The 26,020-nt window shown below is 35.0% G+C and overlaps 1 protein-coding gene across 1 annotated transcript; it reads right to left on the bottom strand.

Moving 5' to 3' along the window:
- Positions 1-3,679: 3,679 nt before the first annotated feature.
- Positions 3,680-24,571, bottom strand: LOC107829241 (lysine--tRNA ligase, chloroplastic/mitochondrial-like). Its single transcript, XM_075237587.1, has 14 exons — positions 24,273-24,571; positions 18,815-19,033; positions 18,094-18,205; positions 15,648-15,756; positions 14,822-14,879; positions 13,643-13,711; positions 8,781-8,888; positions 8,411-8,503; positions 8,168-8,272; positions 6,833-7,039; positions 6,591-6,685; positions 5,826-5,916; positions 4,500-4,679; positions 3,680-4,116 (listed from the first exon to the last, which is right to left on the bottom strand). The coding sequence occupies exons 1-14, from the start codon at positions 24,510-24,512 to the stop codon at positions 4,024-4,026; spliced, it is 1,779 nt and encodes a 592-aa protein (XP_075093688.1). The 5' UTR covers positions 24,513-24,571; the 3' UTR covers positions 3,680-4,023.
- Between the last annotated feature and the right edge of the window lie 1,449 nt (positions 24,572-26,020).

Below are 26,020 nucleotides of genomic sequence, written 5' to 3'. Positions count from 1 at the left end.
TATGATCATGATCTCATAATATGTTTTGTGTCTAACGTACATATTATGATTAGGTAGTAATATTTATTATTAGGATAAGATTGTTATGGTACTTAGTTCTTTGACCAAATGAAGTTAGTTTGTTGATACACGATTTGGTACCATGAATGACAATATGTGAAGATCATTTTCAAGGTGGTAAGAATTTATAATACATGAAAGTTTTTGAGATCATTATGAAGTACTATGTTTGCCTGGATCATATCTTAAAAGCATGTTTAGCCAAACTTCTAAAATTAATTTATTTTAATATGTAGTAGCAATCATTATTTGGCCAAACTTTTAAAAAGTGTTTCTAAATGTATTTTTCTCAAAAAGTATTTTTTAAAAAAGTATTTTAAATAAAGCTACTTTTTTCTTCTTCTCAAAAACTGTTTTTGCTTCTCCTCAAAAGTATTTTTTCCTTTCAAAAGCTTGGCCAAATACCTTATTTTTTTATTTTTTTTAAAAAAGCAATTTTTACCAAAAGAATACTTTTGCCTTGAAAGAAGCTTGGCTTAATTTGAAAGTTGCTATAACTAGCTGAAATATAGAGAGAAATACTTCTTTATAATTAGTACTATATCATTTTGAGTTTTATTTAAGGTTAAAATATCTTTTATATATACTTGATGTCTTCTAATAAGAAACATAAAATATTAATGCTTTGGGCAATACTTGTACTATAATACTTATAAGTTAGAGTTGTCCACGATGTGGCACTTCAATTATCACCTTTACAACTTGCTTGGATGGTTGTTGCACTTGTATCGTATTATATTATTATCCCAAAATAATATTTGTTTTGATTGTTTAGTTAAAATTGATTGTATTGTGTTGTTATACATTGTTCCGAAATAATAAAATATCCCATTTTTTGAAGCAGCCAATTTGGTATGGTGAGATTTTTTTCTATTTTTCTTTTCAATTATGTCCTAATTTATTACTTTATAATTCTATTTTACTGTTTACCCTTTTTTATTTTAATCCAAATCTCCTAACCTACATGTTCATTCATTTTTTCATTCTGCCGCATCCAACTCCAACGTCAGGTATATGTTTTGCCTTCTTTTTGTTTTGTTCTTTCTTCTACTTTGATTTTTAACTCCAATTCTAATTATTTTATTTCCAATTAGCTGCATAATATTTATTTTTAACTCCAATTCTAACTACTTTATCTCCAATTAGTTGCATAAGATTTATTTTTAACTCCAATTCTAACTACTTTATGTGTAATTCTTGATAATATTTAAAATAATTGAGGGTATTTTAATAAACTAATCAATTACAGTACAGTATGATACAACAAAATATTATTTGGCAACAAGAAACAATACAATCTATCGAAACATTATATTCATAAAACGATACAATACAGTATATTATAAAACAATGGGTAACAATGATCCAAACATAGCGTTAGACATTCATTTATATACAACTACTTTAAGAAGTGAACGCTTATTACTCTTTTGGAGACATTTAATTACCATCTTAAGCATATATATACAAAAGTGTTTTAGAGTAGAATATTTTAACATATTCTTCAAAACCTATCTCATAACATGGAGTGATGATCTTCAGAAGCTTGAAGTTCTCACGTAAATGATGCAGAGTCTGGTGGCGGATCCACCCTTCTACGTGAGGGTCGCATGGCACCCGTTAGGTTGGCAAAATTTTTATATACGTGTGCTAAATTATTTTTAAACAAAGTTAATAGTTAATCTTGCCACCCGCAGTTTCAAACTAGACAAATGTGTCATGGTTGTGAGAATGTTTTGCAAGGTTTGATTGCGTGTAGGGCTCATGTTCCAAGGTAAATACTTATCCGTACTGTGTGCTTATACCAATCCAATAAATATATGACATATGTATTTAAAGAAATATTTAACACTAAACTATAGTTAATAAATATATATTCTCATACTAATTTCTCACTTAACCATGGTAAAAAAAAAAAGGGGACAACCCGATGCACAAAACATTCTTTGTTCACACATGGTCCGGAAAGGGCCGCACTCAAAGAGTGTGATGTAGACATAGTAAATTAGTACAGTTTGGTGTAAATACTGAGTGTGGGTAAATAAAAGTAGTATTGCTCTTAATCTCAAATATCTAAGCCTTTTTCTTTTAAAACTGAAAAACTTGGGTGTTGAGAATTTTGGATTGAGATCAAATTAATTTTTTATAATTTATTTTGTTTACCATATCTTAATTTTGTACTTGTCTATGGTTGTGTAAAGTTTAAAACTGTTTAGTTTTAAATTGTAATGAAAATTCCATACGTATTGTACAAAAAAAAAAACCATAAATTTTTTGGTTTTGAGTTTTGGGGACTTGTAAATTATCAAAATTTACGTTTACTTATGGAGTGTTGTTTAACTATTGAAGATAATTTTATTATTTTTCTTATTCTGAATTGGTGTAGTTCTCTTATCCAATATGTTATTTTACTTGTGAATTTTTTTTTTTAATAGAGACGGTGTGATTCTCTAAATAAAAAATTTACCTATTAATTTTACATGTGAAAATTTATTTTTAATTTATAAGAAAGACTATAATTCCACTGATGAAAATGTTGATTCTTGTATTATTAATAATAGAGATGTGATATATTGTACAAAATATTGGTTCTATTTGTTTTTTGATATATAAAATATGTAATTTTCATATTTGTAAACAAAAAACCTATTAAGTTGAATAAACTTGGAAGAGATTGAACCGATATATATTTCTAACAAATATTATAGTCAATGGATTAAAGTAAATATGGCACCCGCCACCTCTAATTCTTGGATCCGCCACTGTGCAAAGATTGATTATTTTTAAGATATACCATACAATCATTTGGGGTCTTGTGAATAAGGTAAAGTTTTCGGTGAGTATCTTCAAAATGATCAATAAATAAGGTGCGTCCATATAAATTGATCGCAAACACTCTCATGTATTGTTATGCTACATTTAGTTTAGCCTATACTTCCTAAAATAAAAATAAGTTAGAAAATCACATATATCTATTAAACTTTAATACTAATTTACGTATGTTCACAAGATATGTACTTTATTCTTATATGTTAATTTTTTACTCAAATATTGATCTTAATAATATTAATATTATTTTATAAAATAGCATGTTACATAACTTAGCATACACGTGCAACGTACGTGCCAAGAAACTAGTTATTAGGAAAAAGCTTACAAGAAAATAGATAAGAAACAATTACTTAATTAGTATGTGGCGTTTCAAAATTTAAAGAGGAAATTGTGTAATTACGATAATTACTAGGAAAGTGAGTGCAATTCTATCTTACAGTGAAATTCTAAAAAACTCCATGCGTAGCCTCAGTATCATACAAAATATTGTTAGATGTAAATTTTTATTGGTTTTTACCCTAACATTTGTTCTATTTTCTTATTTAGGGGGAGGGGGCTGGGGGGTGGAGGAGTTTGTTATTTTAAACGTTAAAGTAGTACGTGACTCGTTCACAAGTCCAGCAGCTAAAATTATGGAACTAGAAAGTATCATATAAATTAAAACCAAAGCCTTCGTGTGTGAGTGTATCTTTCGTTCATAGTATTATTTTAATTATTATCGGGTTTGTTGTGGAAAGGAGCACGCCAGCACCCTCAAAATATATGGTTGTACCTTGTACAAGAATGACAAATAAAACCACAAAATGAATTGTGCTTACACTTATCAAGTTACAGTTGACCAAACCTTTTAGGTAGATTACAAACGACAATGTCCTGTTATTAGAACAGTAAGGATCTTAAAGGGGGCAAAACTTTGAGGAAACATAAAAAACCCTAACTATTAGACATGAAGAAAGCTGAGAACCCCAACTTTGTTTCTAAATGATGTCAAGAATACTTATATCTTTCACGATAAAAAATAAATTATTATCGACGTTTTTGCTCAAACTCACTTTCTCAGGAAAAGGCAACAATCCTGGCTCAAAATTGGCGAATTTTGTGTAATAAGCAACTCAACCACTCTTCATGAAGCTATTGTTGAATCTTGAGGACTGGGAAAGCAATAACATCGCGGATGCTTGCTGAGTTTGTCAGAAGCATTACTAGCCTGTCAATGCCAAGTCCCTGAAAATGAATGCCATCCTTTAGTTTAAATGACTCAAATAATAAACAAGTTTATGAGATACTTTATTTTTTGCTGATCCAAAATTTTGAATATGACCAGAATATCGAGCAAACTGTATCATTACATGGTGTATTTGACAGAATGTTTCAATTGTCCTGTCTTGTAAATCACCAAAAACTAGAAGTTTCATTTGTGGGCAAAAGTATGCATTTAAGGAGAAAATTTAGTTACTATCACATAGTTGTCCATTTTGCTGGATTTTTATATTATGGTTACAAAAGGATATAATCTATGTAAGACGAAATACAGGTAAGCGGAACACCAAAGGTAGCTGCACCATTTAGTAACTATGAATTCCATGAGAGAGATTGGCTCAACATACCATTCCAGAAGCTGGAGGCATTCCATATTCCAAAGCTGTGAGGAAGTCTTCGTCAAGAGTTACTTCATACGAGTCATCATTATCATCTTTGTTCTCTTGTCCCTCTGAACCAGCCTTATTTAAACCTGATGCCGCTTTCTTCTCATTATGTTGCTTCACTTGCTCTTCCAAGCGTCTTCTCTGCAGCAAGTTACAACAGAACAGTATATATAAGCAAGTTATAAGGCTTGAATGTATTACAGCATTGATATGTTTTCATATGTAAATGAGCTTCCTAGTATATATAGGAATTTCAATAGCTTCCACTGGGTTTCAAATGCTTCAGCTTTCCAGCGTTATTGGAAATCCCACCTAATATGGCTATATGAGAAGATGTTTGTGGATTCAAATCATAGAAGCCCCAGATTTTGCCCACCAACAATTCATGCCAAGCACGAGTATAAGTATTGGTAAGCAAATTTGCAACCGGAAGGTCTAAAAGAAGCGCAACAAAATGATATATGCTGCTCCAAGCAATTCTCACAAATCAACTAGGGGAGATTCTTAGAACATCTGGAGTAACTCCAAGTAAGAAGCATGATAGAATGTTACAGGAATTGTGTCTGGGATAGAGTGGTTTCCCTGTCCTATCGGTGGTATAAGGCCATATGCTCTTTCATGACATTCTATTGTACCCATCTTGAGTTATCTTTAAAGAGATTGGAAAGCCCTATTAACAAATTCTGTTTAGCTTGAACGGCATAACCACTTTTTTCTACTCTTCTTCCTTGAGAATAAAGCCTTCATCTTTTTATCGCCAAAACATAAGTTCCGAAGCAGGGAACTCAAATCTAGTAGATTTTGCTAGCTTGAAGAACCCAGACCTCTTTATAAAACTCTTCTTCCATGTTTAAAAGAAAATTCTTCATCTTTTAACCCCAACACAAAAGGTTTTATGCACAGAAATTCAGACCCAAAGAATTGCTCAATGTAAACTTGAAATGCATCCTAAGTATGAAATCTTCAGCAAGAGAAAGCACATGTGCCTGCCTTTTTCCAATGATATCAGCTTACACTCCTCTGCATGTCTAGAAACACAAAAGTGAATCAGGAAAGGACATTTCACAACAATAAAGATTGTCATTGTCTGCTGTCATTGCCTTGATTACAGCCAGTATCCGTCTCTAAAAGAATTGGTGAAAATTATAAAAAGAAAAACCATTCACCTGTTTTATAGGAATTGACAATCCATCATTTTGATAATATGGGTGGCAAGAGATTCTTCCACTTTATCAAATTAAAACATACAGACAAGCAAGCAGTTTCAAGATTTCAACACCCGAATACCTGGTCCACAGGATCAGTTAATTCTGAGAAGGCATTCGCTAGCTCGCGACCACAAATGAATAGCTCGAATCTCTCAGTTAAGCCTGAATGCCTGAAAAAACAAACATCATGTAACAAGAAAGTCGATGTGTATAATAGAAGTGAAAAATAGAAGCAGCTTCCTTTTGTAATATATTACACAATCCAATATTCATTTGAAACAAAACATTACAAGATCCAATCTTAACTTCAGGAAACTGACAGTGGAAAAGCTCTAACGACATCAAGAATCAGCAAAAAGAGTGCTTATACCAGAAGCCATATCATTTAAACAACCTAAGAACCCGAATAGCTGAAAGGACAGCAGAGCATCTTTTGACAAAGGAAGATCACTTTGAGTTGAAGCAAATGATACACGGAAGCCAAGACTACTAGACATGACCTCAAAAATTGTGTTCTGCCTATTCTAATGTATAGGAGATTTCAGCATCAAACTCAAATATTTAGAAACATCACAGAAAGCAAAAGCCAGTAACATTTACTTGTAACAGAAGTACAAGAGTGTCTCCTTTTTTTGCTACGTCCTTTGGTTTTCGTTCTTATTTGTTTGACAATTTATGATTTTCTTCAACTATTGAGCACATGTTGCCTTAGAAAGATCCTTGATGTTTAAAAAAAGATATCTGAAGAGAGCACACCCAGGTAAGTTGTTTCAACATTCAAAAGAGAGCCAAAAGAAAGGTCCATTTTACTGCTAGTGTGAGAATTCAATTGATGGTTCAGTACCTTCTATGTGGTTTGGCCAGTGGAGATATTTCAATAGGATAGTCCAAGACAAAAGTCGGTTGTAGAAGCTTTGGTTCTACTATCATCTCAAAGACCTGAAAATGGTTACAACACAAAGCAAGTTCACATTAACAAACCAGCTTAACCAAAAAGGTACTCTCGCATTGATATGTGGTTTAAAGCTGCTAATTCTATGTATCTGCAGAAGGGAATATCAAAGATTCTAAAGAACATTATTCAACCTCATTAAGCAAATGGCCAACAGAAGAGCATGCTTCAATTGAACCCTTATCCAGATCATCACCAAGAATAGCAATCGCTTTACGAGTATGTTCTTTAGCAGCTTTAAGATCATCACCAAAGTTATTAAAATCAATCCCGGTAGCTTCTCTCACAAGATTATGCATTGTCTCCCTCCTCCAAGGTCTTTCCAAGCAGATCTCCACACCCTGCAAGAAAGCATAAAGTTTGATTCCTTAGATTAAACTTTAACAGGTAATAGGGGGGAAAATGAAATACCAAAAGTGAGACCAAAAACCTATTAAGCATAAAACTCATGATTCACTAAAAAGTTAGTCCAACCCAGTAACTATATGTAACAGGACCATGTACCCATAACTAGTGCTAAATCATTTTACACATTCTCCAAGTAAACATATGCAGCACATCAAAAGACATGACATGGGATCTCCGGAAAAGATCAAATAAGACAAGATGCTTTGCTACAACTCAAGGAAACAGGTCAGAAATGTGGAGAGCTGTCAACCCCAAAGAGTAACTAAAAATGTTTAACCGGCCATCTTTGGGCCAACATTATTCTGCCATTCAAAATTATTTTGTTATGATGAGAGAATATTATATCACTGCGCACAAGATAGTCGAATACGGAAGATCAGCACTAGGAATGGAAACTCAAAAGGTGCCACATAACAACAACAACAACATACCCAGTATAATCCCACGGGTGGGGTCTGGGGAGGGTAGTGAGTACGCAGACATTACCCTACCTGGAGAGGTAGAGAGGTTGTTTCTAAAAGACCCTCGGCTCGAGAAAAGGTGGAAAGGAAGAATAGGGGAGAAGAAGAGGAGGAAAGAGGGGGGAGGGGGGAGAAGGGCGATAAGCAAAGAGGAGAAAAACTAGCATCGAATAGTAACCATCAGGAAGCAACAATATCCAGTAACTATAAGAGGGAAAAAGTAGCATCAAACAGTAACAATCAGAGAGCAACAACCCCAGTAGCAATTTACAAAAGGTGCCACACAAAAGCATGTAATTCCATTGAGAAAGATGAAGTTCACATAATCCCTCCTATTTCTCAAGCGCATCCTTATAGCCAGATCAAGGAAGAACTAGGTTGGCTTCCGAGGAAATCTAAAATAACAACACAGCCAGATGCTTGCACGCTCAATCAATTCTCAGTATTAGGTCCACAATATAAGAATGGTTGCCACACCTATTCCTGTAAATGGCTAGTTAACAGAAATAATCATGACAGAGAAGATACATGAATTTGCAAAGAAGAATCGCCAATTTCAAACACTACTGAAGAAGATTATCCAGAGGAAATGGTATTTACCTGATAATCAATTATAAGTTTCCCATTAACTGCAAGGGCACATCGTGTCACCATTTCTTCTGTCATATTCATCATGCTTTCATAGTCAGAGTATGCTTCATACATCTAAAACCAACAATTGAAATGATTAATGATCATTTTGCAGGACAATAATTTGATTATACATTCTACGAATGGAGTTGTAAACTTGCTTTAAAGCCCCATAAACCAAAAATAAGAAGTCTTTTGACAAAGAGCTATTACCTCTATGGTGGTGAATTCAGGATTATGTCGAGTTGAAATGCCTTCATTGCGGAATATACGGCCAATTTCATAAACTTTTTCAAATCCCCCAACCTGCAGTTACGCAAGAAATATGGACTGTTACAAAGAAATCAGAAGAACCACAGCTCTTCAAGTAAGGGGGAAGGAAAATACAACAGAAAATAGGGAGTCTTTCCTTCCCCTTCTTTGTCCTATGTGCACATATGCACAGGACTAATCATGGTTCCAGCAGCTACTCATACTTTTACATTTAGCTCCATGAAGAACTAAATAGTTATAGTAGTCTCATGTGAACATCTTCTGCAAAAGAAATTATAATGGCAAGTTGGCAACTACAGGGAAAGCTCACCAGCATTCTCTTCAAATGAAGCTCTGTTGCAATTCTCAAATAGAGATCCCTTCCAAGAGAATTATGATATGTAATAAATGGCCTAGCTTCTGCACCACCAGCTGCTCCCTAGTAAATGAAACTGATTAAACAAATGAGAAATAATGTGATCTTAGAAACAATAGAAGTCCAAATCCCCCAAAAGGGGAGGAAAAGAACATAGATGCTAAAGTTACAAATAATACAGGTTTGTGTATGTATATATCAATGCTTTTTTCTTTTTATTTTCCTATCTTTCCTCTCTATATTCATCCTTAACTAATCAGAGTACCTTGGGGGGGGGGGGGGGATGTACAGAAGAAAGATGAGGACCAAGTTTTCAAGCAAGTTGCTCAAAGATAAAGGATATCGTAAATTCAGGATAGGGAAAAATGAAGAAGTTAGGCTACTAGAAAAACAACCGCCTATACGAAAAATAGAAGAGAAACTCGAAAAGGAAGGACTTCCACCTAAGTAGTTATAGAAGGAAGACAAGATACCCAACCTAAATTCAACCACTTTCTATGTGAATAAGCCAAGATGAATTTTAAGCATCCTTTTTACACTAACAATTTCTAGTTATTCCCTTAAATTCGAACACTTTCAAAAAATGTAATCACTTCATATTTCAACAATGCAACACTTAAAATTTGATTAATTTGTTACTACAACTGTCCTTTGATCAATTTGTTACTACAACTGTCCATGGCTACAACAATGCATTTCCATACCAGGTTTTCATTCAAACTAGTGGTTTTCCTGCTAAACAACAATATTTTTTTACTCACTGATAAGGTGGATAATGATTGTTTCATTTTGCTCTGCCCATTAACCTATTTTCTAATTGATCCAATCATGTAATTCTACATCTTATCTCAAAAAGAAAGAAGATTAATGAGTGATAGAGAGGAAGATCTTGATGGAGCAGCTGTTTAACTTGGGCCAATCCTTACAGCAAGGATCTAAGGCCTCATTTGTTTTTATTACGATTAAGACGTCTGAATCTAGATACACACCTGAATATTAATATGTGTATTAAGATTAAAATATTTGAATCTGAATTCACATATGAATATTAAGATGTTGTATTAAGTTCTGAATACTGAATAATTAAGACTATTTGTTTTCTCTACATTTGAATGTGTAAATATTGTATTTATTTAAAAATTAATAAGTATTAATTCAAATCAAATAGTACTAATTAATTTAGTACTATATTAACAAAACATTTTAAAAAAAATATATGGTGGTTGACGATGATGATGGCTAACACTGGTAGTTGTGGGTGACGACTGAGTAGTAGCTGGTGGTGGTGTTGGTTGATAGTTGTGATTATGAGAGTAGATTGTGGATGACAGTAGTATTTGATGGTGGCGGTGGCGGCTGATAACAGTGACTTGACGAATGACATATATGGGTTGATAGCGGTGATTGGTAATTATTGTGGTAATGGTGGTTGGCGATGGCTAGTGCTAGTGATAATTGACAATTATGCTTGCCAATGGTGGTGGTTGTGGCTGAGGATGGCAGTAATGGGTGGTGGGTAGTGAGTGGTGGTAGTCTATAATGGTAGAGGACAACGATAGCTAGTAGTGGTGATGATGTTTAGTGGTGAAAGTGTGGGAGTAATAGTGAAATATCATTTTTACAAAAATTCTTAAATGTATAACATCTTAATGATATTAAAACTATTGTAGATCTTAATCATTAAGATGTATTCAGACCCATTAAGTGGTTGTAAAATTAAAAACCAAAAAGTCTAAATGGGTAAGATCTGAATGATTAAGATTCAGATCTAAAAAACAAATGCATTTAATGACCGAGATCTGAATGATTAAGATTCAGACCTCCATTAAGTGCAAACAAATCAGGCAAGAGTATCTCTTGATCAGGGAAGCAGCAAAGAATAACCAAGAATGACCTACAATTATCTCAACCAGGAGCTTGGAACAGCTTCAAAGGCTTGCACTGAATAAGTGCAAGGCAGAATTAGCAAAGGAAAAAGCTAACACACAAGAGATGACTAAGCACAAACAACATCCCAACCAAGGGCTTCAACAAGCTAGAGAACCGAATAACAACCAATGTGCGCTTGGTTAAGCACTAGGTACTGAAGTGGTTATTGGTCATATGCAAGTATGCAGTAGCTTAATTTATACAGGCAACTACAAAAGGAGGTTCTGGGAATTTTGATTGTGCACACACTGCAGCTTAATTCTTAAAGTTTTTACAGTATTAAAAAAGTGCCTCTAAGGCAATCATGAGAATGCAGTGCACAAAGGAATAAGGATGATAAAGTGCTTATGTGAGAGCAAAGAGATTAACCCAGGTCTCATCTAACTCCTTCCATTCAAAGATATTTGTGGGGATTGGTCACTACCTCTTTCTCGTATCAAGCAATACCAGTTAAAAAACATATATTCCCTGAACAATTGGAGCAACCATTCTGCTGCATCTAACACTTGGAAGCAGTGGTGGAGCCACATGAATTCAAGGGTGTCAATTGACACCCCTTTGCCGAAAAATTACACTATGTAGGTAGGTAAAAATTCTTTATTATGCATATATACTATATAATGACTCCTGTAACACTCCTCAAATCTATAAAAGTTTCAAGACACGCTAAATATAGAATTTAATGTTTTTATAAATCTTAAATTATACTTCTATTACAGATTTAAACCCTTGTGATTGATTTTTGAGTTACTTTTCTATTTATAAAGAATTGGATATACAATTAGGGGAATATTAATAATTTTAATATCAGTAGTATTTAAAAGTGGGTATCATTAATAATTAGTTAAGTCAAAAAAAAGGGGGGGGGGGGGGAGACAAGCCTAAGCCCATAAAAGGCTGTTAAAAAAAGAAAAGGCTTAAAGCCTTGCCGACGAAAAAGAGGTCCAAAGAAAGCAAAGCTACAGAATACTATACGAACAAGAAACAGAAGCAGCGTTTCAGCGAAACACACACGCAAGCCATGAAAGGATTCTAGAGTTCTTTACGAATTAATAATTCTTAAACTCAAGTATATAAAATTTCTTATTGTCAATTATCCTACAGTATTAATAGGTAAGAATTAAATAGTTAATTCCCTTCTTCCTCTGTATCAACAGTAAGTTCCATGTTTAGGTGTGAAACTTTGAAATTAATTCAAATGCACTTGTTGTTGTAGAATCAATTGTTTGACGGATATAAATTGGACTGGGGCCTACGCATTGGCTCAAGGAGTTTTGATGTGAGTTGATATAACCCTTTACTAAAGTGGTTTAACTCACAAAAGCACGCATACAAGGTGTTTGATGAATTGCTTAAAAGAGTTTATATGTACTTAATTGGAGCGAGTGAGTACCTATTAACTTAGAATTATTCTAGCTAAAGTTTAGATGATTTATTATGACATATGTGCATAAATTTTCAGATTTTTGTCTTATTCTTATATGCCATTTTCATGTTGAAAATTCACGAAGGAGCAAGAATCTTTAGATATACTTTTGAATATTTACTTCATTCTTATGTCATGCTTTACATTTAAGGATATCAGTATGAGTATGTATAGGATGTTTCAGAAAAGATTTAGACTTGAAAAGTCACAAGAAGAAGTTTAGAAAGAAAAGATTTTTGGGAGTATCCTCTATTCTAAGAAGGGGTCATCGTCCAGGCCGAGGGTCCTGATCAAGGCGTTGACTTCCTAAAACTACTTGTGCCAAAGTAGGAAGCACACGAGCCGAGGGTCTCGTTGCTGAATTTGCCAAGCCAAGCTAAGGTATGGTACATGAGCGCTGAGAACCATGAAGCGAGTGGCACCTCGTGGATTGGGCCTATTCGATCAGGTTGGGATCGAACCAGTGCCGATCACACGGTGACTGAGACAGAATTAAGTCAGGATAATTGGAACTCCCAAAGTATAAAGTGAAATATTTTTTTTAAAAGAAAGAAAAAGAAAAGAATTTCTTTTAGAATATTCATAAACTGCTATTATGCAATTATTTTAGAATTGTTCTTATAAGCTTTATGTTTTACATGCATTTAGAATCTTTGCTCGTAATATATATGTTATTAAAGTTCGTTTCCGTTTGTTAAGACTCATTGAGTATAATGGATGGTAGTGACTTTCTCTTTTGGGAACCTACGTTGGTCTGCGGTACAACGTAGGAAGCGATTTTGCAGGCGAACAGGCTACAGGTTAGGACTTCCCTCACTTCCAGTGCTATTGGTGAGCTCCACTTTTATTCGTGGAGTACTCCTTTGAGCCGTCATCATTTACCTATTTCTTTGTTTACTTTGAGAACTTGCCAGGAAATCTCATGTCCTTGTCCTGAGCAGTGCGTCAGTTATCAATAGAGGCTTCATAGACACAGTCGTTGGGTTAAGATTTAGATATTTTTGATAATAACTTAGCAGTATTTCAGTGGTACTACGAATAAAGTTTTGGAGTTGGTTTATTTTAGATATTCAAATTAATTAAAAGTATTTGGTTAAAGTATTGCCATGTTACATATAAAGATTAAGGTTATAATAGTTTTGATAAGCATAGATGGTTCGCTCGGTCAAATTTAGCGACCAGGTGTTGGCCACGGCTTATTCAGAAAATGGGTCGTGACAACTCCCCTTGGCTTCTTCATTGGTGTACTTCTTTATATTTTGACACCCCTTAATGAAAATTCTGGCTCCGCCACTGCTTGGAAGTTTACAAAAGCAAATATTATAACACTCAGAGCATAATATACTCCTTCATGGAAGAGTAGCTCACAAGCTTCATGGAAAAAACACAAAAAAAGAAAAAATAAATCACAACTAAATATGAGATAACACTTGCCCATACAACCAAAAGGAAATTCACAGACCTGGAGAACAGGTGTTTCAACTTCCACAAAGCCAAAAGATTCCACTGTCTTGCGTATTTCTGATACAATCTACTGAAGGAAGGATTAAATCAGCACGGAATCTAGTGCACATTTTCAATAAGAAAAGAAGAAAAAATATTATGCATTTACAACATTCATTACTGCCCATTGCAACAGAAGTTCTAGAGAAAGTAGCAACTATTAGTCTACTACACAAGTCTCCACCATAGGTAATTCAAGAAAGACAAAACAATATAGCATTAATCAGCAAAAGGCTATCTGAGGTTAACTTCATGCGAGAGATTATCGCAAATTACTTGGGGAAGATTCAAACAAACAATGCTAAGACAATATGAACTGAAAGCATTTTCCTTTATACTACAAAATTCCAAGTATAGTCTAGTAGATTTGTGCTTTATTTGTTAACTGTGGTTACAAGTGTAATATTTGAAAGATGACAACTTTGCTATGAAAAATATATAAATATCATGAAAGCTACAATAATAAGCTGAAAGTAGCTTAAAATTTAGAGCTTGAACTGAGCTCTTTATAGCTCATTATCTGGGTGGAATAGACTGAAGTAGAAGCCTATTTAGACAGGTTGAACCTCAACAAAGCAGAGGCATTAAAAAATCAAAAGAAGAGACAAAAGAAAAGAACCTCATTCACTGATGACGAAAAAAAATTTGTATCTATATCATTCTTTTAATAAGTCATCTCATTTATATGATTTACTACATGCATTTCTGAAATCATCAATCACCAGCGGGGAAAACAAACGCATGTTTAAAAGCAATGGTTAAAGTTCCAGCTTGCAATATTACCCATAATAACTAAAATACATTATGATCTAGTAACCAGTTGTTAAGAAATAATGAGATAAAATAGGAGGAGGATGTCAACCATCAGAGAACTAGAGACCAAAGTAATAACACAAAACTTTATGAGCAACTTAACTCCCAAAACTGATGGAGACTCCAGTTATTTTAGTCTAGAAGGAGAAAATATAAGGAAAATTTGCAGACTAACGATCACAAATTATTAACTCAGTAAATCTCCATACTGCTGGGAAAAAATAATTTACTGAAAGGTTTACAGTTCAAGAGGAAACCAAATGATGATAAGAGAAAGTATTGTACTTTTGACATAACAGTCAGAAGAAAAAAATAGCTAACTAACCTTTGCCCTCTTGCGAAAGGTATCAACCACCTCAGGATTTGCAATCATGTCTACATACCTAACATAAGCAGCAAGGAGAGTGAACACACCCTGATTTTGGAATATCACAATTTGCTCCATGTTATAATAGCACATGCCTCAATAATATTTTTAAGCAACAGTAAAAATTAGACATTTTACTGGTTTCCTCTCCAGAAACCCAATATTGAAAAAAGTTGTAAGATATGCGAAAGGCCCAAACCTAAGGTAGATTGCATATTTTCCTTTGCTTTAGCTACTTTAAACGATCAACTTATGTGAAAGTAAAAAGCAAAGCCCCCACGGCTTTGGTTTAGAGGTAAAAGCGCAGCGTGTGATGTGTGGATGAGGCGCATGTCGCAGGTTTGAACCCTGTCGCAAACAAAAGGCCTGGTTGTTCATTGGAGAGGGATAGAAGGTCAGGCCCTATCAATCAGGTTTCGATCCGTTCGCCACTGGCCCTCATGAATTTCTCGGTTATCAAAAAAAGGAAAGTGAAAAACAAAATACAAGCAGAACTGATAGCAAGAATAAGAGGCAATGGCACCAGCCACAGATGCAGAAAACACCTGGAGAGCAACTTATAAGAGTCGCTCATGTACCATCTGCCATTATTGACCAGACTTGGTTTATATGTGCAAATTTCGTTGATTAAAATCCTTAGACGCCCTTAGGTATACAAATTTAAATGCCAAATAACCCATTCTACAGAATTCCTATGATAGTTGTGCAGTTACCCTTCCAATAATGAGTCAGAAGCTGCAACTAGAATCTTCAATCACAAACTGGTGCAAGAAAGGAAACTCACCTCTGTCGATAGCGCTTGTCTACATCTGTTAAGCCATGATATTTGTCCGGCAATGGAAGCAATGACTTTGTGAGAATCGAGAATGAGTTGACACATACAGATAGCTCCCCTAGAAAGAAAACAGTAAGAGATACTTCAATGAAAAAGGCTTCAAGACTTCATGACAACAGCTCAAAAATAACAGAAACAAAAGAAACAAAGTTCAAGAAGATATGATTTATGTATTTGCAAAAACCAACTACTCAAAATAATGCAGGTCATTTTCAGGATTTTGGAATCATAAACCAAATCAAACAGAAGTTGCACGCATATACAAATCTGTAGAACGAATTGATGCTAGTGACTAGAAGGAAGTGAATTTTAAGAGCATGCTACGCCAACTACAGATTTCCATCTTAGGCCTGTATAGGATACCATAACTGTCTGAATGCTCATGTATATATCTTCTGCTTCCTTAAAAGTGAAAATTCAAGCACTGGAGATAGGATGACATCCATGGATGAGTCAGTAACAAGTGTCTAACGAACCATACGCGTGGTCAAAATGTGTTTTGCCGAAAAAATCTCAACTTCCCTTGAATAAATAAAAAATTGATACATTAAATACCAGAGAAAACTTTATATAACTAGACCTGCATTACTCTTTCTAGACATAACTTTATCTTCTAGTTTATTCTTTTAAAACACAAAAGTTAAATATGACCTTACATGTTTCTTAAAAAATACTCCATTAAGCAACTCATATTTTAACTCCTCTTAATATTGATGCCAAGTCAAAAGGGATAAACAAATTGGACAGAGTGTACCAAAGTACGTATGTAAAACCTGTAAAGAAGTAGTCTTTATTCCTAGCTTAAATTTGACATGTTCTTTGATGTAGGGCAGCAGTTAATCTCATAGATCTCTCCTATATGTTCATCTCTAGAGTTGTAAGCAGCCTACTACGTGGTCTCCTATGTACCAGGCTTTTTAACATTCTTGTAGCTGTCTTTTGTCTCGAAGCCCATGTTTATTCAACTTGTGCTTTTTCTTCACCTGAGCAACGATATTGCCAAAAGAAGAAAGAAGACAGGAAATAAAAGTCCTTATCAAAAAAAAATCCTATCTTGATTGCAGCCAGAGAGATAGCAAAGAAGATGGGGCATAAATCAAACTTTTGCTGCACATAATATCCCTGATGTGTCCTCCACTCCACATGCCTTCAGCATGTCAAGAAGAAGGCAACATTGTTTATCGGGTTGCAAGCTCTAGTAGGATTTTTAACCACTTATTTCTTCATTGCTCCTCCACGTCACAGATCTGGAGCATCTTTTTCAATGTTCGTGGAGTTGCATGAACTGTGCCTAAGACTGCAAAAGAGCTGCGGTTGGGCTGGAATTTACAAGGTCTGGGGAACGTGAAAAGGAAATTTGGACCACCATTCCATCAGTAATTTGGTGGCTCATTTGAAAAGAAAGAAACGCGAGAATTCTTAGAGCAAAGTGAAATCTCTAGTTAGCACTAAAAACAGATGTATAGCTTTGTTATTTTTTTTGGTGCAATTGCTCTACTGCAAATGACATAGATGGGTTGATTTCTTGAGCTCAACAGTGTTATCAAAGGCGCGCTTAAGCCCTAAAGCGAGGCTCAAAACATGTTGAGCGCTTCGCCTCGCTTAGCGAGCGCTTCAGTGTTGTCATCAAGGCTCTAAGGCATATTTTTCCTTACCAATGAGCGTAATCCTGAAGAGGCGACACTAAACGATTGATATTTCACTTTATCATAAATTTTCTTCAATTTCTTTGTCTATATATTTGGTAATGCTTATAGATAATAGTCTTGGACTACACATACATATTTGTTGTTTTTCTCCATTTGCGCCTTTCTTCATTAAAGCCCAACGCTTTATTTGAGCTTTTTTGCGCAACAGACCTTAGAGCTTTTTTGCGCTTTTCGCCTTTGATAACACTGCTCGGAAATATTTTACAGCACTTACTCGTTGTTGTATTTCAATGAATTACTTTTACCAATCAAAAGAAAAAAGGCTAGTGGGACTTTAAAACTTTCTGCGGATAATGGGCAAAGCCTGCTCTTATTTTACGACAATACGGACGATTGCTTCCATTACTTACCAGAAAGACACCAAATTCTTCTTTTGGTGCTTCCAACTTTGTAATCTTTCCTATCCTTTAGGCGGGGATTTCATAGGAGGACTTGGTTACATAGGAAGGAGATCCAAACAAACAATAAGATGAAAAGGAAGAGCCAGAGGAGGATTCACATATTTCACAACACTACCAAAAGCAACAAAAAAGGTGCACAAATGTCTTTATCAACCGATTATGCGATAGCTATAAATTGTTCAAGGATCTACACTGTTGAATACAGAAGCAAGTGAACCTATTCATAGAAGAAAATAAGAATGGATGTCGAAAGTAGAACCCTGATGGGCATAGACATGAAATTACCTTTCTCTGTGCGCTTGATTGAACCATTTGCCCCCAATATATCACCAACATCAACAAGCGTCTTCAATTGCTCAAACTGATTATCTACAAGCCTTTCCTTCTCACAATAAAGCTAAAACCAACATTAACTTATTTCAGTAGAGTGCACATTTTTCTATTCGAAAATGGCTAAATTTAAAGGTAAAAGATCACTGCTAATCCAGAAATACAAGAAAATCTCTTATAACAGGATCTAGCAATATATCTCAGAGAGGTTTCTAACTTGTAAAATGTTAATTGAACCTGAAAGTTCAAGCAATTGCAATCCCAGTTTCTTGAGCACAAAAATGCTAAGAGCTAGATAAGAAGCACATGAGATGTGCTGAAGTGCTGTTTAAAATGAATAAACAGTTGAAAACTTTGCACATCAAACGGACGATAGGCACTATCAAGGACTGAATATGTCCCTGAGACATGTCCGTATTCCATATCAAGCACTCACTCAGATGATTTCAACAAATCTAGAAAAGAAACCAATTGCTAGAACCATCAAACATATTTAAATAGATGTCTTAAAAATCTGTATATTTATAGTAATGCGGCACTATAGCTATTAGCTATTGCAGCAAGTAGACAGCAAGCAACGTAAAGTATCCCCAAAGCAAAAAACAGATAAAGTAGACTATGGCAATATTTTATTTTATTTTAAAAGGTAATGTAAGACTATGGCAAATATAAAAACCTGAATCATGCCAGAATCATCTCTTAAAGTTAAAAAGGCGAGCTTTCCAAAAGCTCTGCGAGCGACTATTCTTCCTGAGACAGAAACATAATCATTTTCACTATTCGACTCTTCGCCATTTCCTAAATTCTTATAAATCTCTTGCAGTTGACCAGCAGTGTGAGTCCGATCCCACTTGTAAGCATAGGGCTCCAAGCCATTGCTTCTCAGCTCTTCCACCTGTGAGTAAGCAGAACACATTAGATTTGAAGATGAAATTGAAAGTTTACAATGGACATGGTATAGATCCAGTCGAAAACGAAAAATGAAAAGATCAAGTAGTTGCTGGCTTTTGCTGGTACTAAACCACCAATAGTGGGAAAGATTAATGCAAAAACATTTTAATCCTTATTAAGTCTTAGGTAAAGAATGTAAGATAGCTTCCATTACTCGGGGTGCTTGCCTTTACATGCTCTGAACTATGATGATGCATAAAATTTGAAGCTACATTCGACAAGCATGCTGTCATAAGACATAGTTACATCAATACAAGCTTAGATCTACCATGCATCTTGGTGTCCAAAGTCAGTTAGAAACTAGCATACGTGCTCATAATAAAATCAATATTCATAAAGACTTTGACGTCAATATATCCACCAGGTATTGAGGTCCAAATGTTTTCTTTCAAGAGAAACTAGCATACGTGCTCATAATAAAATCAAAGGGCCAGCGCAGAATGTTGAGCAAGCACCTCAGCCTGTGGGTGATCCAATTTCCAAACAAAATTCTATGACAATTGAGAATGTCGAGACAAACCAAAAGGCGGGGAACGATGGTTGGAAGGAGGCTAAAGGAAGATCTGCTGCAAAGAGCTCTAACACAAACAAGAATGACACTAACAGAATGCAAACTAGAAACGGGTTCAGTTTACTTGGTGAGTCAGGAGGCCAGTGTACCTCTAATGAATTTCCTACCTCTAATGTAAGTGAACTGGGCCAATGTAGTTACAGAAGTGGAGATGGTGTTATACAACCCTCTTTTATTCCAATATGAAGATTGTTGCATGGAATGTGGGGGATAAATAAGGTGTATAAGCACAAGGAGATGAAGTTGTTTTTAAGGGAGAATAATATTGCACTTATAGCTATTATTGAGCATAGAGTAAATGAAAGTAAAACAGCTCAAACAATAAAAAAACTAGGAGATGGCTGGAACTGGGGTGGCAAATAATGAGTCTGGTAGTAGAGGGAGATTGTGGGTTCTTTGGAATCCAAATATTCTGAACTTCAGGTGCATGGATAAACATACACAATATATACATGGACCGATCCAAATCCCCAGCATGAATGTGGAGTTTCATTTTACTGCTATCTACTACATACTATTGAAGCAAGAAGAAGTCTGTGGCATGAACTTAGGCAGCTGCATGGAGTAATAAGGGGCCCCTGGGTGGCTATGGGAGATTATAACACTATCTCTTCAATTGAGGATAGAGTTAATGGTAATCCAGTAAGTGAATTTGAAGTAAGAGACTTCAATCGCTTTATGGAAGATACAGGATTAACTGAGATGAAGTGTGTAGGGAGGTCATTCACGTGGACAAATAATACTATACATAGTAGAATTGACAGGGCCCTTGTTAATGCCGAGTGGATGACATCCTTTCCTCACCTGGATGTCCAGATATTAGATCCCTACTTTTCAGATCATACACCATTCCGCATCCGGTTTGCGGCTAATCAAAGAAGGGATGCTAGACCCTTTAAGTTCTTCGATATTCTGGCTGAGCATCCCGATTTCTCAAGTGTAACAACAAAGAGCTGGTCAGTTCCTGTACATTGCAATGGGTTAAATGGCGTTTGGCATAAGTTGAAGCATGTGAAGGTTGAGATGAAGCGGCTAAATTCTAGAGAGTTTGCAGGAGTAGATACAAGATTAAAAACTATCAGGCAGCAGCTCATGGATGTGCACGAGCAGATGAGAGATCACAGAAATCAAGCTAGCTTAGTAGACATAGAGAGGAACCTAAAACAACAATTAGAGAAATGGGGATTGATCGAGGAAAGTATAATGAAACAAAAGTCCAGGGTCCAATGGATGAAATTAGGAGACTCTAACACTGCTTATTTTTATGCATGTATGAAGAATAGGGTGGCTCAGAATAAAATCAGAACATTGATGACTTCCTCAGGGCAGGTGGTGCAGAATGAAAGGGCAATTGAGGATGAAATCACTTGGTTCTATATGAATTTACTGGGAACAACAACTCCACATGTACCAGCTATCCAACTAGATATTATGACCAAGGGGAGAATCTTAAATAGGCAGCAGCAACTACAACTGATACAACCAGCTACAAAGGATGAAATATATCAAGCTTTGTGCAGCATAGAGGATCAAAAAGCTCCAGGTATTGATGGTTTTAATTCTTGCTTCTTTAAGAAAGCATGGTCAGTTGTGGGGAATGACATATCAGAGGCTATTATTAGATTTTTCACCACATCTGAGATGTTTTTGCCAATAAATTACACTCTTGTAACTCTTATTCCAAAAGTTTAACATCCTTCAGTAGTTAAAAGAGTACAGACCTATCTCATGTTGCACAGTGGTGTACAAGATAATCTCCAAGATATTGACGGCAAGACTGCAAGGTGTCATGGACTATCTGGTTGACAAAAGCCAAGCTGCATTTGTGTCGGGAGGATGATCTATGATAATATTGTGCTAAGTCATGAATTGATAAAAGGGTATGGTAGAAAGGGCATTTCCCCTAGGTGCATGATAAAGCTAGATATGCAGAAGGCCTATGACTCTGTAGAATGGGTGTTCCTTGAACAAGTATTGAATTGCCTGAATTTGCCTGAAATCTTTGTTCAGTGGATAATGAATTGTGTTAGCACTGTGTCCTACTCTGTGTTGATAAATGGTAAATCAGCCAAGCCTTTTCCTGCCAAGAAGGGTCTTAGACAAGGAGATCCTCTGTCTCCATTCTTATTTGTTTTAGCTATGGAATACTTGAGTAGGCTCTTAAAAACCTTGCAATTGAACCCTGATTTTAATTATCATCCTAGATGTGCGAAGCTACAGGTGATCCAATTGGGATTTGCTGATGACCTACTCCTTTTTTGTAGAGGGGATGTGATATCTGTCAAGCTACTACATGATTGTTTCATTAAGTTCTCCAATGCGTCTGGCTTGATAGCAAATAGGGATAAGAGCTCCATTTATTTTGGAGGGGTAAGTTTGAAGATACAGCAAGAGATCCTGGGCATGTTAGGATATACTAAAGGAGACCTACCTTTCAAATACCTAGGAGTTCCTTTGAGCTCCAAAAGGATGTCCATTATTCAATATCAACCTCTTTTGGAAAGGATGATGGGAAGAATTACATCATGGACTTCTAAGAACTTATCTTACTCAAGAAGGGTACAATTGATTAAAAATACTTTGTTTGCAGTCCAATCCTATTGGTCCCAGATCTTTATTTTTCCAAAGAAAGTGATCAAGATGGTAGAATCTATATGCTGAAATTTCCTCTGGACGGGTGGAGGAGAGATAACCAAAAGAGCACTATTGGCATGGGAGAAACTATGTGGTCCTAAGGTTGCAGGGGAACCTGTGTCAGAAAAAAAAAAAAAAAGACAAATTGTGGGTAGTTTGGGTGCATACATACTATGGTAAAGGGAAGCAAGTTTGGGACATAGAGGGGAAACAAGCAACTTGGATAGTCAAAAAGGTGATGAAAGCTAAAGTTTACTTAGAACGTGCTGGAATAAATCAAAGTGAGCTAGAAAAGATGAGGTCTTTCTCTATCAAAGCTATATAACAGAAGATAAGGGGAGTCCATCAAAAAGTTCCATGCAGAAAGTTGGTTTATAATAACTATGGTGCACCAAAATGGAATTTTATACTTAACCTGCCAGCTCACAGGAGGCTAAGCACAAGGGACAGGCTGGCCAGCTGGGTGTGACTGATATACTGGTGTGTCCTCTGTGTAATGTTGCTAATGAGACTATTGACCATTTATTTTTCAGCTATGTGTACTCAAGTCGAATATGGAACAGATTATTACAATGGCAAGGTTTGACAAGAAAGGCTATGAGCTGGCAGCACGAAATGGCATGGATAGAAGTAAATGAGAGGGGTAGGAGCGCTAGAGCAGAGTTATTCAGAATGGCGATAGCTGGATGTGTATATCATATATGGCAAGAGCGAAACATGAGGATATTTCAGAATAAGCAAAGGCAAGAGGAGCAAGTTATCAGACAAATTGTTCTAGAGATATTCTGCAGAGGTTCTATGTAGGCTCGATTGACTAAAAAACTGGAAAGCTTAAATTTTACCCTTAGTTAGCCTAGTAAATGCTTTATGATTTTGTTGTTGTTAGGGGGTGCAGTAGTGCTAGAGATGATGCCCAGCTTTAGTGCTGGTTTTTTTGTTTTGTTTTGAGCTGTACAAAGATTACTTGGTAATTCATAAAAAATTATTTACCAAAAAAAAAAATCAAGATTCATACCCAGAAATTTAAATAGGTTCACAAGTGATCCTTTTACCCCAATAAAAGAATAGTAACAGATGAAAACTCTATAGCTAAGTACTCCCACCATCCCAATTTATATCACTTCTTTCATTTTATAACGTCCCAAAATGTTTGACACCATTCCTTTTCTATAAAACAGGTATAAATTTGCAAAAATTCAATTTAATTAGACCATTCAACATTTTCTATAACCTTTCATATCAAACTAATTTTTAAACCACTGCTTCAATATTTTCCACCATCATTATTATAATATATAAGACTTGAACTTTGTACCCAATCAAACACCGTCAAATGGAATGGAGAGAGTGATTAGTTGCAATACTATGGAATAATTGAAGCATGCAGTAATAATATGTACAACTACTAATCTGAATTCTTAAAGGTAATGAAAGTACAATGAACCTCAAGCTAAAAAGAGTGGACAAGTTTCCACAGCTGTACTTCTGTCTAAATTAAGTTATCACCTCAAGATTATATGAGGAAACCACAATAAAGATATGATCAAAAAGTGAAAGCAATGTCAAGGTAAGCATAAAGGGAAATCAATGTTTTCTGATCGATATGGCAGTTATTGTTATGTCAAAAATTCTTGTTAGAAAACATTTTATTACGGACCGAATAGAGTAGAAAAGGTTACGGATTAATGTATATCCTACACCAATGGTAATGAGGCCTAGTTAATTGGATTGATTGATTACAATATATTCGATTGTAATGGCGCAACTAGTATTAGAAAGCACTCCAGTGTATAATTTCTATAACTACTAAAAATACCATTGTGATAAAGATACAATTTTTACACTGAACATAGTCATAAAGATACAATTTTTACACTCAATATTCACCTAAATTCTAGTCGTCATTGGAATGGCCATAAATTGACAATCATCAAGAAAAAAGTGAACTTTACAATAAACCGGTAATAGTATCAGTTACCTTGTTGATGCGTATGGCACGAATAGCCTCTTTATCTGAAGTTGAAGTAGAAGTGCCGGAATTGGACCTACGGTTGCGGCCGCCGGCTCTACCGGCAACTGCAGCTGTAGTAGCGGCAGAAGAAGAAGAAGAAGAAGAAGAGCAGCAACGAACAATGAAGAAAGGAGAAGAGGGTCGAAATCTATGAGACCTAAAAGAAGCAAAGTGGATAAGTTGCTTCAACGGCTGCAGGGCTTCCATTGTCGCACTTCTCTTCTTCTTTCTCTCTGTTCCCCCAAGCACTATTTATAATTTCTTCCCTACTTTTTGCGGAAAATACGTCTTGAAATATTTTTAATTCAATAGTAATCCCGGAAATTTTTGAACAAGTGAACTACATACTTTTTAATTTTATAGCCCATATTTTAATTTACTATCAACTAGCCCAAAAATAATAGGCTAAGATTACTATTTAATTTTAAAAAAAAAAATTGTTCAAGCTTTTAAATTAATTTTCGAATCACTAATTGTGTCTCAAATATTAGTTCAACAAGCCAAATCCATTTGGGTGGTGAAAATTAAATTTTTAACAAGGTTAAATATGTGGGTTTAAATTCCCAATTTGATTTGTTGAGAAATTTGGAGTTGGTGTTATTTGGACTTGTTAGAAATAGTATAAGGAGGTTGTATATAAAATTTGAAGTCATTTAATGAAGATTTGGATTGGTTTTGAACAAAAATTGCAACTGAAAATCGTGGAAGAAGTTCATTTACAGACGCTTGTATAAAGGTGTATAAAAGTGTATAAATATGTTTATACACTCATATACACTATTATACAAGATTATACATAATTATACAAAAAACTAACTCCGTCTTCCTCCTTGCGTCTTTTTTGAAATTTAACTCAAATCTTGCTCAAATCTACTCCAAATCACTTCAAATTTTGATTTTGAACTCTTTTTGATATTTTGCAATCAATTGGAACAATACCCAATCCAAATAACTAACAAACTCAAAAAATCCCATTTTCGAAAGCAAAGCTTTGAATGGCCTTCCATGGTGAACTTTTACTCTTCAATTTTCTTACATTGCAACCAGGTGAAATAGGGGGAGAAGCAGAAAATACATGGCCCTTTGAAGCATATGTTGAAGATGTGAGAAGAAGAGAGGGTGAAAGCAATAATTGTGAGAACAAAGATTTAACTCCATAGCTTTTGAAGGCAAGGGTTGTAAGAACACAACTTTTGAATTTGCAAGTGCTTTCAAAATATATACAATATGGGTTAGGTCAGGTAAAACTTAAAAACATGGGCCATTTTTTGTTATGATATGAATTCATGTGTATTTCCTTGTAATTCTTAATTTCTGATCATGATTGGCTACTACATGCTACATCTTCAACTTCGGGCATAGGAACAGTAATTTCTTTTTAAAGAAAAAAAAAAGTTTGAAGTTTATACATTTTTTTATTTTTTTGTTTTGAACGGTATATTTTTTTATTGAAATAGATGAATATGATCAACTTCGAGCGGACTAATTAAAGAATTTACTTTTGAATTTTCAGTTTTAGTTAGTGTAGCGCATCTAATTGCATCATGTTAGTCACATGAGCTAATTAAGTAAGATTGATGGCAAAGAAAAACTATCCTTCTTAATGTTAAATAAAATTATCATTTTATAACACATGTCCCTTAATTTTTCATGATATATTTTTAAATTTTTATGAAGGTTAGTGAAGTTAACTGTTTTAATAATTACTTTAACTT

Source organism: Nicotiana tabacum, chromosome 18 (genome assembly GCF_000715075.1).
Source record: "Nicotiana tabacum cultivar K326 chromosome 18, ASM71507v2, whole genome shotgun sequence".
Lineage (NCBI taxonomy): Eukaryota > Viridiplantae > Streptophyta > Magnoliopsida > Solanales > Solanaceae > Nicotiana > Nicotiana tabacum.
The sequence above is the reverse complement of the archived record's forward strand: the minus strand, read 5'-3'. Positions and strand labels throughout refer to the sequence as shown.